Genomic DNA, 15493 nt, shown 5'->3' with positions numbered 1-15493 from the left:
TAAATGTATTGGGTGAAACTCGAACAGTAGTATATCAATCTGTTCTCTATCGTTTTCTCTGTCAGAACTTGTTTTCATATTGTAAAACTAAGTTAGCAAACTTTAACAATCATCAATCAAAGTTACCAATCGAGGGACACTATTCCAATCACCCCGAACCTATTTAAAGCAGTTTCCATCTGTTTTGCAGACGTTTTTTTTCAGCACACGAAGTGGCTCCTGAATGGCTGCAATATAGGTCGATTTATTTCAATTGCAATTGTTCACAGATTTCTTTGTGATTAACGGTATTTCTTATATTCGTAAGACAGCTAGACAATCAAAGTTTTCGTTTCCATCATTGAAATTGTCGATATTGATCAAAATGCAGGAGTTTGATGCCTGTTTTCTTCGACTGATTAAAATAGGCGCTACTGCTTAAGCTGTTCCCTGCCCTAGTTGTGATATTGGCGCTTCCAAAAAAATAACATTGAAGCAAAGTTTCAGATTGGAATGGTCTGTTTAAATTTTCTTGCTGTAAATTGAACTTTTGATTGAATCTCATTTTTGATATCGAAAAGAACTTTTTCTCGTTTTGTGGGGGCCCCAAAAATGGGGAGGGGCGGGCCCCCTGGGCCCCCCTTAAATCCGGCTCTGCGGATAGCAATAACTTTAACCTTCTCCAGTCGTGTGAAACAATGTCTAGCTCAAGAAACTTGTTGAACAAGCTCAACAAGCGTCTTTTTGCAGAATCGGGTAGATACTTCAACAGGTTGAATTTGATCCTATCCAACCCTGGAGCTCTATTGTTGCACGAGAGGAGAGCCATTGAGAATTCCAACATCGAAAATGAAGGCTCTTCCGTAGTTTCTAGGGACGCGTCGCGAAAGGTCTTCTGTTCCGTACAGAGTCCGGACAAACCTTTTTGGCAAAATCGAGTATCCAGCGGTCTGAATACTCCTCACTCTCATTTGAAACGTTACGGTTCCGCATTCGTCTGGCGGTATCCCAAAGAGTGCTCATCGCTGTTTCCCTCGACAACGCGTTTACAAACCGCCGCCAGTATCCGCGTTTTTTCGCTTTCATTAAGCACTTCATCTGCCTGTCCATTATCTCGTACTTTCGGAGCAGATTGACGTTGCCGTACTCCAAGTACACCCAAGGCCAAGGCCAAGTAGACTGAAGACCTTTGCGCGTACAGGTCAGAACATTCTTTGTCCCACCACTTCGTGGAGGACGCCGTCTAATCGTTACCCCGGGTATCGGTTTCGTCTGAGCTGAGTTAATGCTAGTGATGTCGAGCAAAGGGATAGGTCAAGCACGCTTTCACGTGCTGGAGAATTAGGTACGCATGTCGCTTCCCCAGTATTTAAAAGTGCGCCAGCGACCCCCATTGCGAACAGTGAGAGTTAAAATCTCCCATTATCAAAGAAGGTGCGGGAAGCAATTCTGGTATGAGAGAAAGTTGCCTCTGTTCAATCCGCACAGATTATATCCCTCCATCGAAGCAAGGCGTAGTTCTTCTCCATTCATTTTCGTTTGAATGGCAACGACTTTGATGTTCGAGAACGAGGGGAGGTTGATTCTGAAGAATAAATAGCACTTTTTGATCCCTAAAAGTACCCCTCCACCGTGTGAGTCTCGGTCTCGCCGGATTATGTTAAAATCGTGGAAATTGGGTTGATCATTTGAATTAATGAAAGTTTCACAGAGCGCAAAAGCGTCACAATTATATGTGAGATTCCCTTCGGTCACCACACCGTCGATCCCTACATCCTTGGCAGGGATGTACACGCGATATTCTCTCGTGAAAAGCTCGCAGGAAGCAATTGCGTTTGCTTGCTTCAAGCTATTCACGACAACTCGCAGTTTGTTCGGCCTCACCTTGGTGTTTTCGGTAACGTCCGAAAACCGTTCTGTCAGGTCCTTGCCAATGCGTAAAACATTCAATGGTTTCTTTATGGGCCGGAAATAGCGTACGGGCTCTTAAATTCATCCGGGTAAGCTTTTACACGAACGTTAGCTAACACGTTTGGATTTGGTGGACTAGCTGCAGGGGATAGCAGTGGGGATGGAAGCGGGTAGCCGCGGGGTGATATTTCAATCACATCTCCATTCGTTTCAACGTCTACGAACAATTCCACCTGAATGTTGTCTATATCGTTCATGTTTGCGGAAGCAATATGCTCTACCGCACACTAACGGTAAACAACCGTGTATAAATGGGGTACCAAGTTAAAAGTGATTAAATGAAAAAATATTTTGTCCAAGTAAGATGAAATCAAATTTGAAAAGTCACTCGTATAAATGGGCAGAAAATAAATGAATAAAAATAACAAAACCAGAAAACTTCACCGAATATCCAGGTCGGTTTTATTTTACAGCTGCCGTGTCCCACACGTAACCTTGTGGATGTCAGAGGATGATCACTATACAGTAGCTGATCCGCACTGCTAGCGGGGTATCCAGATCCCGGCGGGGAGGGAAGGGGATTTGCTTCTGCTGCTATCGGTGTCAGCAACTGCTTCTCGGTGCTGGTAGCGGGGTATCCAGCACCCGCCGCTGCGGGGAAGTTGAACTGCTGCTAATCTGCAGGCTATTATCACCACAGCACAAAACGAACCGAAAAAAGCAAAGTATTTCGTGTGGTTTATTGTTAAGTGCGAGTCGTAGCTGTCTGAGCAGAAACAGAAACGGCACTGGTTTTTCCTAGTTGAATTACTAGATTTTCAAATTCAGGCGCCTAACTTCGATATAGACGTTAGTCCAACGTCAAAATCTAAATATTTAGTTACCCGTTACGTAAACTCGTGATAACTCACTGCAAAAAGAATCTAGATAGGTAAAATGCTGCCTACAAACTAAGAAAAACAATAACAAGACGCACAGCTCCCTGTATCTGACTGCAAACAGGTCGAAACGCCCTCAACGCATCCAAGAAACATCAACTGTGTCTGTATGCGTGTTATCGGTTAGACATGTTTGACAAAACATTTCTGTAGTTGTTATTGTCAAGCTCGTATTAGATAGTTCATGCACATTACACACACACATTGACCATTAATATTTCTGGGAGTCGTTCGGGGGCGCTACATTACTTGAAGTTCGCAAGGTATATGAGAAGATCAGACACTTCTGTATCTTGTTATCCTGTCTTTGCAACAAATCATCGTCATCATTTTTACTGCAGCGTCAGCCTATTGAAGCACACATTCAAAATTTATCGATGGAACGCGAAAGACGGGAAAAAATTGTTACAGTAGAAAACGGAAATGGTCATAGTATGCTAAGTATTATTAATGTCAGTTGTTTAGAAAGAAATAGAGCTCATTCAAGCCTTGGGTGCTACATTCCGTATCGTAAGTCGACCTTCTGGTTCACTATACACAGACTTCGCAGCCGACTGTTAAGTGTACAGGACAATTGCGGGGCTACTCGATCAGAAAGACAAAACAAAAATGTAACAGAAGCTGTTAGTTTGTTATACAAAAAACCTTTCAGGTTGTGTTTCAAATTAGATCCCGTTAGGTGTTAAAATAACAGAAATTATAACAATAAATACAGGGTTGTTACATTCGGCGCGGATGTCGCGTTTTTTGCGGAACACTTTGCAACCCTGCTTTCAATTACCTAAAAATCAGGATATCGACTGAGGGGCTGGCAGCACCCTTTCAGAGTTCAATGAAACATGGTGGGTGTGTAGTAGGGTGCCAATCACTTGTATGAGAAAAAAGTAATCAAAAAATTTAGGAAAAAAACCCTATACAAAATGTTTACACCCTGTGCAAAATTTCAGGTCAGTTGGATTCAAAATGGGGTGGCGCAAAATGAAGTTAGACCTTGAGAAATCCGAAAAAATCACAAAAATCACGATTTTTTTTCAGATGATACCAGATCTCGACGTTTCATGCATTTTTAAGGTACCTGACACCAAAATTTTTTCCGAAAACCGAAAATTCATGCGGCCAACCCCCGCTTCGGGTGAATTATTGGATTTTTAAAGACCAAACTTCAATCGCTTTTTCGATTTTTCACTAGGTGTTTTTTTTTGGGCAGGTGAAAATTTTGTATATGGTTTCTTAAAATTACCATTTTGGTTGGCATCCTAGTATGTAGACTTTACTAAACTGAGCAACTTTGCATATACTGTTTTTTAAAAATTATTTAGACTTACATTCAAAAAGAACTGAAGTTTTTTTGAAAATCGATATATCTGGATAATGAGAAGAGAAAAAAAGTCATCAAGGAATGACTTTGAGAAAGTTGTCTGAATTTCCATTTAAAAATATTGACAAAATTTTATCATAACCGTTATGTGCTCGACAATAAAACACCCTTACGTGCCCCAAAATGGTCCTTCCCGAAAAGATTCTACTGGGGCTTCACTAATAACATAACTCTTTGGATGTTATGTGGAACATTTCATACGAAATTCAGTGCCTAATTGGGAGAAAGGGTGCGATATGACAACGACGATCACTTCCATCAATAGTGAAACGTCTGCCACGAGTACCTAGACTAAAGAAGAGGTATACCACAAAAGATCAAAATAATGGTCCAAATCTTACAAAAAAAAAGTTATGTGGTGGTCCTGAATAGATTCAAAATGGCAACTGTGGTCGATTTACGGCCTATGAATGTCACTACACTTTAACTTTTGTTACAGTTAGAATAAATATAAGTACCGTACACATGAAGCAGAGCAATGAAGTCGCAGTAGTCGAGGGCACACGCAATATGCCACCAGAAACCACACTACTTTGAAGCAGTTGAAGTTTGATAGCCACCGACAGTCCGCCAGTCTCTAACCAAAGCGACGCTGCTAAAAAAAATGACAGGAAACAGGCAGCACGGCTTATGAGGAATAAAACGAACTGTCAAACGAGAGACAGTCAACTCGATCGAGAATTTCTTTTTTGTGTGAGAAGTCGTCGGGTGCACATCGCGAGTCAACCGCGGACGGAGTTACTTCTTGGTAAGAAAAATTGTAACCTTACATAGCCACACCATATTGAAGCCATCGTCCTCGTTGCAGAAGAGCCGGCGAACGATCAAGCCAACTACGGACAAAATCCCGCTGAGGCATTAAGGAGAGAAAACCAAGAAAGGCCCTCCAGAGAGGTAACAAAAAATCATAAATGGATGAGTAACACCGGTACTCACATGGTGATTTGTGCACAGGGCTCTTTTTTCCTGTTTCTTTTCCTGTTTTTGTGCTGTGGTGCGGTGTTCCAAGTTTCGGCGGCGTCGGATTCGAACGGACTGTTCGGAAACGTGCAAGTCGGCACGGGAAGGACTGGAGCGGCTTTGAGGATTGATAGCTGGGAGCGGTGGCGGGCTGGTGTTGCTGGACGGACGCCGCGAAGACCGGATGGCAGTCAAGTGAGCTAGATTAAGCAACGTGGGGTCGCACGGAGCGCGAAATGCTCGGCGACAAAAGTTGACAGGGATTGAAAAGCATAGGAGATTAGAGCGGGAAGGGATGAAGAAGGAAGGAAAATACACAGAAGTTGTTGTTTAAGTAGATTTGTGGCCAATTTTCTTCAGTTTTGGGAAAAGCCTTTTTATGATGAGGTTAGCATAAAGTAAACTCATAACACTTTTTTTATTCACTTTCACTATTTAATTCAATCACTTTTAACTTTTCACTTGCACATACGTATTTCAACACTTACATAGTGTCGTCGTCAGTGCTTATTTGGACTGTGGAGAAAATAGCGAAACCCCAAGAATTTTATACCTAAGTAGGTAAACGAAAGGGGCAAATTTTAACTCAGAGAACGTAAACAACTTGAGCTAGGTAAAGAAATGTGCGGCCTGGTGATCCATGCCTTGTCCGGGAGTTTTCGGTAGAAATTTAAAAAGCCAAGAGAAATGATTACCCTGATCTCTGTTGAGGAGTGTAGCTGGGTTTTGTTTAAAAATTTCTAAACTTTCTGCGACATCTAATTTCCAAGGGGATGTTACTGATCGAACTAGACTAATGTTGTCGGTAGTCATAGCGTGATCTTCATGAAATATATGTTCGGCTATTTTGGATCTGAAATGGTGAGTTATTCCTTTTTCTGAGTCTTTTTTAGCCTTTACAAGTTCTGAAGTATGTTCCTTAAACCGGATGTTTAAATTTCTTCTTGTTTGGCCAATGTAAACCTTATCACATTGTGGACATGCAACTTTATAAACACCCGCCCTATGTAATTTGTCAATAGTGTCTTTAGTAGACCCCAACTTTGTTTTAATTTGATTATTTCTACTACTGTAGATAATATCGATACCAAATATTCTAAATTTTTTACGAAGTTGACGTGTAAAATTGACGTCATATTCAACCACTGCTCTTTTCCGATCTTCTGTTAGCGGAGTGAGTGTTGTGTGAGATTTCCTATGTTGGATTCGTTTATTTTTATCATAAATGGCTTGTATGGTTCTTCTATTATATCCATTCTGCTCACCAATATCAAAAATATATTCCATTTCGTTTTTCTTACCTTCATTACTGAGAGGCAAAGATTCCATACGGTGGATCATGTGGTGGAAAGAAGCCATTTTATGCTGGGAGGAGTGGTTAGAAGTGTTAGGTATTACCCGCTTAGTATGTGTGGGTTTCCTAAAGATTTCGAATTCAAAGTGGTTGGAGTTTTTAACAACGACTACCGTCTGCCGGGGTGAGATTAAGCCACGGGGGTGAGATTATAGATTTACAAAACCTAATACCTCAAATTCAATACTTTATGAAACATGACATATTTATTCCCAACTTAAAATGGAATATAGATAATATCAGTGAACTGTTTCGCTTAAAGAATGTTTCAAAGTACAGGTTGAAAAACATGCGCAAATAACGTTATCCAAAAATGTCCCAGGAAAACCAGCCCGATCAAGAAATCACAAGAACTTACTGCTCAGTTGGTACGTTAGGATGTCGTCTCCAATGTGTTGAGGAAATATTATGCATTGAACCTGTGCCGGCTCAGAAAATAATGTTTTTCCAAACTGTACACTTTTCGAGCCCTTTTGGGGTGAGATTGTGCCAAGCTATATTGAACGGCACAGTGTACGGAATTCACATTCACGACAAAATTACATCAGTATACATCAAAACACTTGCATTATTTACATAGGGTATGTTTTTTGTCCCCACAGCATAAGGTATGTTGTCTAGCTATGGTATTCTTTGAAATAATGACTAAAAGCTTGAGAAGCTTACTGTTCTCAATTGTTATATGAAAATTTTCAATTATTGATATTACTTATGGAATGTAACAAAATTTTGTACACCAATTCTATATAAACTGATGACTTTTAAAGAGAAGAAGGAGAATTGTGGGTACGTTTCTAGAGGTTTTGAGATCTCCAATGGAATATACAGTTGTCAATGACACATAATAATTAAAACGAAAAGTCTTCTCAAACTTCATGCCCTAACGTTTCCCCTTTTCAGGCTACCTGGAGACGCCACTATGTGTATAGAGACTGTCTATAAGCCACGTTCTCATAACTAATTACTCTATGCATCAGTTTGATCTAGCCATACATTTTTATATAATTCATATGATGCATAGTTTCTGATCAACCCCCTACAGCCCCTTAATAGTCCACGTTGTTTATGGTCGTCCCTATACTTACTGTTTTATCATGTTAGTCATGTGGATTATTCGTAGACACACTACTGTTCATTTAACAGGTATTAAATTCAACTTTTTGTTTTTGGCACAATCTCACCCCACAGAAGGGGTGAGATTGAGCCAAAGTTCATGTATTTTTAGCAAAATTATAGTTTATTGTAACTCAACCATATTTGTTGTAGTTGATAACAAAACATTCTAGAATGCATTGGTGTATTTTAGATCGAATTCTTTGCTTGATTGTGTGCGTTAGAAGCTTGAGATCAAAAAAGCATCATTTTTTGGCACAATCTCACCCCGGATGACGGTACATCTAAAAATGGAAGCCTGTTGTTTTGTTCAATTTTCAAAGTAAACTGGATATTTTTATGAATACCATTCAAAATTCCCAAAAAACTTTCCAAGTCCCCCTGTTGTAAAATACAAAACGTATCATCAACATACCTCCACCAACGATCTGGTAAGAAGTCTTTTTCATTTAGTTTATTTTCCAAATGTGCCATAAAAAGCTCACATAAGAAAGGTGAAAGAGGATTCCCCATCGGTGCTCCTTTTGTTTGTTTGTAAAATTTCCCACGAAATGAAAAATAATTGTCTTCCATTCAAAGTCGAGTTAACTTCAAGTAACTGCGTACTTTAGTTTTCCAAGGGTTGTCACATTGTTGTCACTTCCAAAAGATTTATAGCCAATCTTCCAAAAGATTTATAGCTAAGTTAAAAGTGATAGAATTAAACAGTGAAAGTGAATAAAAAAAAGTGGAAGTGTAGTGAAGTTTTTCTATCAAGACGCTCGAACAGAAGTGAATAAACTATGAATGTCATCCCGGCTCCGAAAATACTCAAATTGGGTAGTATTTGGCCATTTTTGGCTGATTTTCATGAACTGGAAGTTGCCACCTTGGATTCCAAAACGACGTCTAGGGTCGATTTGAGGTCATACTGATTTCGGAAATACCCATAACCGTATATATTACTTTTTAATTTAACGAGTTCTCAAATCACATGCGTCTCATCGACGTCAGTAATGACAAGAATTAGAGAAAAGAAAAAAGTGCTGGCGTATAGAAAACTGTCTGAAATTCATTGATCATTCATTGAAACTCTTCTGAACATTTCAACATGGTCACTCTCAGGCTGATACAAATTTCGAATTCTTTTTATGTCTAAGGTTATCAAAGTTAGCAAAGGGGGTGGCAAAAAATAAATAACACCGAGACGAAAAAAAATCACAGGAAGGTTGTATGCAAAGCCACGACCGCAAGGTTGAAGTAGAATACTTTTACAAGAAAGATAACCCGGCTGCTTGCGTGTCAGTCATTTTTTCTAGTAAATAAACGTTGACCGTTCATTGGCAGTATTGTAATTTCTTTTTGTTTGATATTTTGAATGAAGTTCATTGAATATTTTTAAATTTTGTGCAAATGAGAAGTTGAAGTGCTGCCGAATTGTAATATGCACATTTAATACGACATCATTAAACAGGAACGGAAAAAAGGCTACGGTTGTGCAGAACGCGAATGCCGGCGCGATGCGATTCGCCTTACCGTGGTGAAATGTACAGCTCTTTCTAAGGCGAAGTAGAGCTATACATTTCAACACATTTCGTCTTGCCGAATCGCATCGCGCCGTTGTTTGCGTTCTGCATGACCGTAGCCAAACACTAAGCGACGCAAACACGTAATAATAGTCAGAGTAAGTATGTAGATGAAGATAATTAACTTTGGATTATAGCGCAAAACGAGAAAATATTAACTCTTCAAATATTCATTTGTGTTCTTCAAATTTCAGTTGTTCGATTTAATATCCGATGAAATGTCTGTTTATTATCTGATGAAGCTCTTATATAGGCCAAATGATGCATTCCCAATTTACTAGGACCGTAACTCTGCCGACCGTGCTTGGGAAAGCGCGGTATAACGACCAATCAGAGGTCGAATTTTGTGTTTTGACAAGGCTTAAGAATTTTCAATAGTACAATAGTTCGAATGATAAAATTGCAATTTCATGCATTTGGTAGGAATCTTAGAAGATTTTCTAATCGATTGCTGCAAAAACGAAGGAAATCCATCGAAAACTAACCGATTTATTAGCATTTGAAATTGGACATATTTCTCACTTTTTTCAGTTTTAGATTTTCATTTCACATCCCTATGTAGCCGAACTTCCTGAGAGAAGTATTCTACTTCAAAAAGTATGGTGTGGTTCAAAATCGGTTGCTAATTACAACCTTTGAGCTGCCCTAACATTGGGGGAATTAAGATACACGGACAACATGCACTGTGGAAGCTATTTCACATTCAGTAAATTAAACGGGTGCGACAAATTTAAATTGCTAGGATGCAACACAGAATGCTTGCTTGCGTTGACAAAAATTATTAACTTTCAATGACTTGTTTATTTGCCTTCAAAAAGGCATTTTGATTTCCGAAACTGGATTTCCTGATGGCAATCATTATGCTGCCCCAACACGGGGGGAATAATGGCTGTCTGGCGACACACGCTGAGAAAAACCGCGCTGCTCCTGAGACGTGGTGACCAACCACAGGGCTAGTGCTGCTGCTGAGGAAGGACGACTGCTGTTGTCGCTGTCTGATGCTACGCTATGCCACAGTTGTGGCCGCTATACGCTGGCCTATCCACAGCCAAGCCACAGTTGTGGCCGCTTCCGCTATCGATGGTACCCACTGCTGCTAAGGGAGGACTGCTGTCGTCGCTGTTCAGAACTGTTATGAGCGGCTTGGACTAAAACAGGCTCTTATATAGGGATGAAAATAGGAATGAATTATTTCACGTACGTGGTGGAATGATATAGCGATCATTTGATAAGCTCCACCTCTTTTTTCAGTTTCTAAAGTTTTTCCTCAGTTTCGTAGCACGGATGCACAAAAATGATTTCTTGTCGAGCCGGACCGATAGCACTCTCATTGAAGCAACAAAATAACATGTTTTGTGTCGTGTTGTGCAGCTTGGTTGAAGAAAATGTTCCCGTCCCCGTGTCGCATGTAAGCAGATTATTGCGTTCAGTAGACAGTATAGAGATAGTGTATCCAGCGAATAAACACCGATGGTGCTCTCACACACGCAACGGTTTTAACCCGTATCTTATTGCGGTTTGTAACATCAAGCGATTTCGTTTGCTCGCTGTTGCGTGTTGCATCATGTTGCAACTTGGCAGCTGGGAGATGACGAAATTCTGTTTATGCTGATTGATTGAATCGACCTCATATTAGCTCTGCATAGTCGGACTAACTGCTTTTGTGAAGGCGTACTAACAGGGAAATTTATTATTCAATGTCGGTTATGCTGATCGCAGCCTTTGCGCTGCCCCTACAGTGGGGGGTTTACTAAATAAAGTGAAAGTAAAAATTAGACAACTACAACAGAATTTGATTGCATCCCGCACAGAATGTCTGCTTGTGTTGATGCCAGAAAATTATTAACCTTCAATTATTTTTTATTTGCCTTGAAAAAAGCATGGTGTGGTTCAAAATCGGTTGCTAATTACAACCTTTGAGCTGCCCTAACATTGGGGGAAATAAGATACACGGACAACATGCACTGTGGAAGCTATTTCACATTCAGTAAATTAAACGGGTGCGACAAATTTAAATTGCTGGGATGCAACACAGAATGCTTGCTTGCGTTGACAAAAATTATTAACTTTCAATGACTTGTTTATTTGCCTTCAAAAAGGCATTTTGATTTCCGAAACTGGATTTCCTGATGGCAATCATTATGCTGCCCCAACACGGGGGGAATAATGGCTGTCTGGCGACACACGCTGAGAAAAACCGCGCTGCTCCTGAGACGTGGTGACCAACCACAGGGCTAGTGCTGCTGCTGAGGAAGGACGACTGCTGTTGTCGCTGTCTGATGCTACGCTATGCCACAGTTGTGGCAGCTATACGCTGGCCTATCCACAGCCAAGCCACAGTTGTGGCCGCTTCCGCTATCGATGGTACCCACTGCTGCTAAGGGAGGACTGCTGTCGTCGCTGTTCAGAACTATTATGAGCGGCTCCGGCTGAAACAGGCTCTTATATAGGCCAAATAGCATGTTTTCAATTGCAAGGTATATGATTCTGTCGACCGTGCTTGGGAAGCAAGCATATAACGACCAATCAGGGGTCGAAATTTTCGTTTTGACAAGGCTTGACTATTTTCAATAGTACAATAGTGTGAATAATAAAATTACAATTATCTTATTTTGGGAAGAATCTTAGAAGATTTTCCAATCTATTGCTGCAAGAACGAAGGAAATCCATCGAATACTAATCGGTTTATTAGCATTTGAAATTGGACATATTTTTCACTTTTTTCGGTTTTAGATTTTCATTTCACATCCCTATGTAGCCGAACTTCCTGAGAGAAGTATTCTACTTCAAAAGAAAAATCTTCGATCAAAGTTTGTATGCAAGTTATGACGTTTGTAACTTGCACTCAAATAAATGTTGAAAAATAACCCTTTATTGTTATTATTGTTATTTTTTTCGCTTGCCTATTAACGACACTCTCGTTGCCACTGGACTTGTTTGTTGCTAAATTAAGCATTTATGCTGTCAGAAAACCAATAAAATGAACAAAACGGTTTGAGCTTTTTTTTTCTTCCCCTTTCAATATTCAAGATTTTTGAAGAGGGGGGTGACATAAAATGAAAATAAAATTTGTAACGGCCTTAAGAAAAAAAATTTCTAACAAAAACTTCTCTATTTGAAAATCTCAAATTTGTTCAAAATGCAAATATCCAATATTGTTGATGTTTTATTTTTTGTTAATTTCAAACTGTTTGTTTAGGTACAAAAGTAAACAAAGCTACCAAAGCAAAGCAAAGCCTTGGTGCTACAATCCGGTTCGGAACATGACCTTCTGTTTATTATACACAGACTTCGCAGCCGACTGTTAAGTGTACAGGACAATTGCGGGGCTAGCGTTACGATCCTACTGACACTAACAATCTTTCCCGTGCCGAGATTCGAGCCTACGACAACTGGCTTGTTAGGCCAGCATCGTACCTTGAGACGCCTTCTTAACAGTTGCATCAAATCGTCGTTTGAAGCTTTGTTTACAAAAATGTTTACGTACATTAATAAATTATGGCCATTCTACCGGGAAAGGCGGGAAAAAGACGGGAATTTCAAATCACCGGAAAAAAAGACGGAAAAAGCCGGAAATTAGGCTTCACATCAGGAAAATCATCCTCCTGCATGTCTTCTAATAATGTTACCAATGAAAAAGTTGTAGCAAATTAATTCCTAGATCTGGAAAATATATACATTGCGGATTAAAAGAGAATATTAATCTTTTTTTTTATAATTATTCTTTTTTTCCAATTTATAACGATCTAAAATTGACGTCATTAAAAAACTATTTTGACAATACAACTTTTTGATATATCTTAGAATTTTCAAGACGATTTCGTTAGGATGTGTTGTATACTGTTTTAAAAAACGAGCTCAAATTTATCGAATTCCTGAAAAACTGTCATGCTTTCGTTTAAAAATGTATTAAAATTGCTTTTTACGCAGTTTTTGGTTTGTTTTTTTTTCACGTCATTTTTCAATGCGAATTTCGGAATTTCCGTGGTTTATCATGCGGATTTTCAGGAAAAGTCGCGTTTTACACCGATTGTTTCGAATAATATTCTTTTCAAATTGCTTATTCAGAGTGTCGGTTGAATTTATTTGACGGATTTTAGAGAATTTCTCAAACATTTCATTGGTCCGAATCGAAACTTTTCAAAAAAAACCTAAATTAATCCACCTAGCGGTCAGACTCAGCCTTTCTCATTCAAACTTATTATTTGTAAAAATAGTTTTACATGAATGCTCAAATCCAATAAAGGTATATTCACTCTTTGGGTTCTAAAATATTGATGTTGTAATTAAAGTATAAAATATGAAATTTGACGTAATGTTAGTGCTTCAGAAATAGCGAAATATAAGAAATGACTCTTAATTTCGAACAATTTAATCACGAGCGGTACCGGGAGCGTTCAAATAGTACGATACCACATTTAAATCCTGTTAAGGCCATATATATTGATCAAAGCAGCTATAGTGTTGAATAGTCTTTGAATTTCTTTTCTTTACAAAACTTTTGAACAGTATATCAAATTTTTATGAAGTTTGTTATTTGTAAGTTTGAGAGATGACTCGTTTGTAAGACACTAGTTATGTTCAAAAAAGTCGTGTAATACTTGAGATAATAGACTTTCGGTGTTTTACAAATTAAAACATAACGGTTGCTTAAGTTTGATTATAATCAAATGAAAAGGGAACGTATGGGGGAGCCAAACTTTGAAACCACGTGTTCAATCATAATTCATCAGTTAACCCTTAACTATCCTGTTCATTTGATATCAATATTGCTCAAATATGTTGTGTAGTTTCTAAGATAATGAAGTTTCGTGATTTTTACATTTCGATACATTACAGACGAAGTTACATTCCGATTACAGCAAAATTCAATTGGGTGTTATGAGGCAGCTAGACCTTTCATTTAATACTAATTCTGTGGAAATCGGGTCAACCATCTCTGAGAAAAGTGAGTGAGCCCAAGAATGTTTCTTTTCATAGCTGGATTTCACATTTTTAAACATAACAGGAAAAGTAATAATCCGTTCGCAAAAAAAAATATTAGGGTCTTGACACTGATTTTATGAAAATCAGTCCAGCCATCTTTGAGAAACATGAGAGAGATTAAACAGTCTCCAGAACACGTTTCTTTCGGTAACTTCTGAACCATATGTTCAATTTTCATAAAATTCAAAAGTTGAGGGTTTTTAGGTAGCCCGTTCATTTGAAACCAATTTAGTTCAAATCGGTTGTGTAGTTTCTGAGATATTGATGTTTCGTGATTTTTCACATTTTGATACATAACCTCTAAACTAGAAATCAGATTACAATAAAATTCAATAGGGTCTTATAGGGCAATTAGACCTTTCATTTGCAATTTCATTGAAATCGATTCAGCCATCTCTGAGAAAATCGAGTAACATTGGGAGAGCGTTACACACACACATGCGGAAAATGCTCAGCTCGTCGAACTGAGTCGAGTGGTATACGACATTCGGCCCTTGTGAGCACTTTTATACCTTTAGTTTTTGCAGTGATTGCTATACCTTTCTAGGAGAAAGGCAAAAAGTGAAATGATAGAAATGACTTTTAATTTCAACTTCAATCCCGAGCAAGGCCGCAAACATTGAAATAGTACAATATTAAATTTAAATGCTGTTGAGGCCACATATTTTGATCGTAGCTATAGTTTTAAACAGTCTGCGGGTTTCTTTTCTTTCTATAACTTTCAAACCACATGTTTAAGCATTATGAAATTCATTGTTTAAGGGTTTGAAAGCCCATTTATTTGAATTCATCTATGTTCATAGCTTCTGAGATATAAGAGAGTTTTTCACATTCTCACGCAGCGCCAAAACTAAAAGTTTGATTACAATGAAATTCAATAGCAACCTAAGCGGCAAATAGAGCCTTCATTCGACACCAAGATAGAAAGAATCGGTCAGACCATCTCTGAGAAAAGTGAGTGCGAAAGAAAGGCGCACGTACACACCCACACACAAACGTATACACCTGTACATGCATATATGCAGAAAATGCTCGATTCGTCGAACTGAGTTGAGTAGTATATGACATTCGGCCATTTCAATCATTTTTCTACCTTTTACTTAGCCAGTGATCGTTAGGAGAAAGTCAATATGTTTACTTTCATAATGTGATTTCACATTTTTATGAACAATGGACACAGTTACAATCCGATTGCAATGAAATTCAATAGCAACCTATGGGGCAACTAGGCCTTTCATTTGACACTAATTTTGTGAAAATCGGTTCAGCCATCACTGAGAAAAATGAGTGAGTTTTAACAACCTCAGGA

At 38.8% G+C, this 15493-nt stretch overlaps 1 protein-coding gene across 1 annotated transcript; it reads left to right on the top strand.

Annotated features, from left to right (window-relative positions):
- The first annotated feature begins 4502 nt into the window (after positions 1-4502).
- On the top strand, positions 4503-5505 carry LOC129717615 (uncharacterized). Its single transcript, XM_055667647.1, has 3 exons — positions 4503-4954; positions 5015-5100; positions 5161-5505. The coding sequence occupies exons 1-3, from the start codon at positions 4837-4839 to the stop codon at positions 5368-5370; spliced, it is 414 nt and encodes a 137-aa protein (XP_055523622.1). The 5' UTR covers positions 4503-4836; the 3' UTR covers positions 5371-5505.
- The last annotated feature ends 9988 nt before the right edge of the window (positions 5506-15493 follow it).

Source organism: Wyeomyia smithii, chromosome 1 (genome assembly GCF_029784165.1).
Source record: "Wyeomyia smithii strain HCP4-BCI-WySm-NY-G18 chromosome 1, ASM2978416v1, whole genome shotgun sequence".
NCBI classification, from domain to species: Eukaryota; Metazoa; Arthropoda; class Insecta; order Diptera; family Culicidae; genus Wyeomyia; species Wyeomyia smithii.
The sequence above is the reverse complement of the archived record's forward strand: the minus strand, read 5'-3'. Positions and strand labels throughout refer to the sequence as shown.

Coding starts and splice junctions, on each gene's coding strand:
- LOC129717615 (XM_055667647.1), top strand. CDS start 4,837: ATGAGGAATAAAACGAACTGTCAAACGAGAGACAGTCAACTCGATCGA. Junction 4,955..5,014: donor GCGGACGGAGTTACTTCTTG/GTAAGAAAAATT, acceptor TCCTCGTTGCAG/AAGAGCCGGCGAACGATCAA. Junction 5,101..5,160: donor AAGAAAGGCCCTCCAGAGAG/GTAACAAAAAAT, acceptor ATTTGTGCACAG/GGCTCTTTTTTCCTGTTTCT.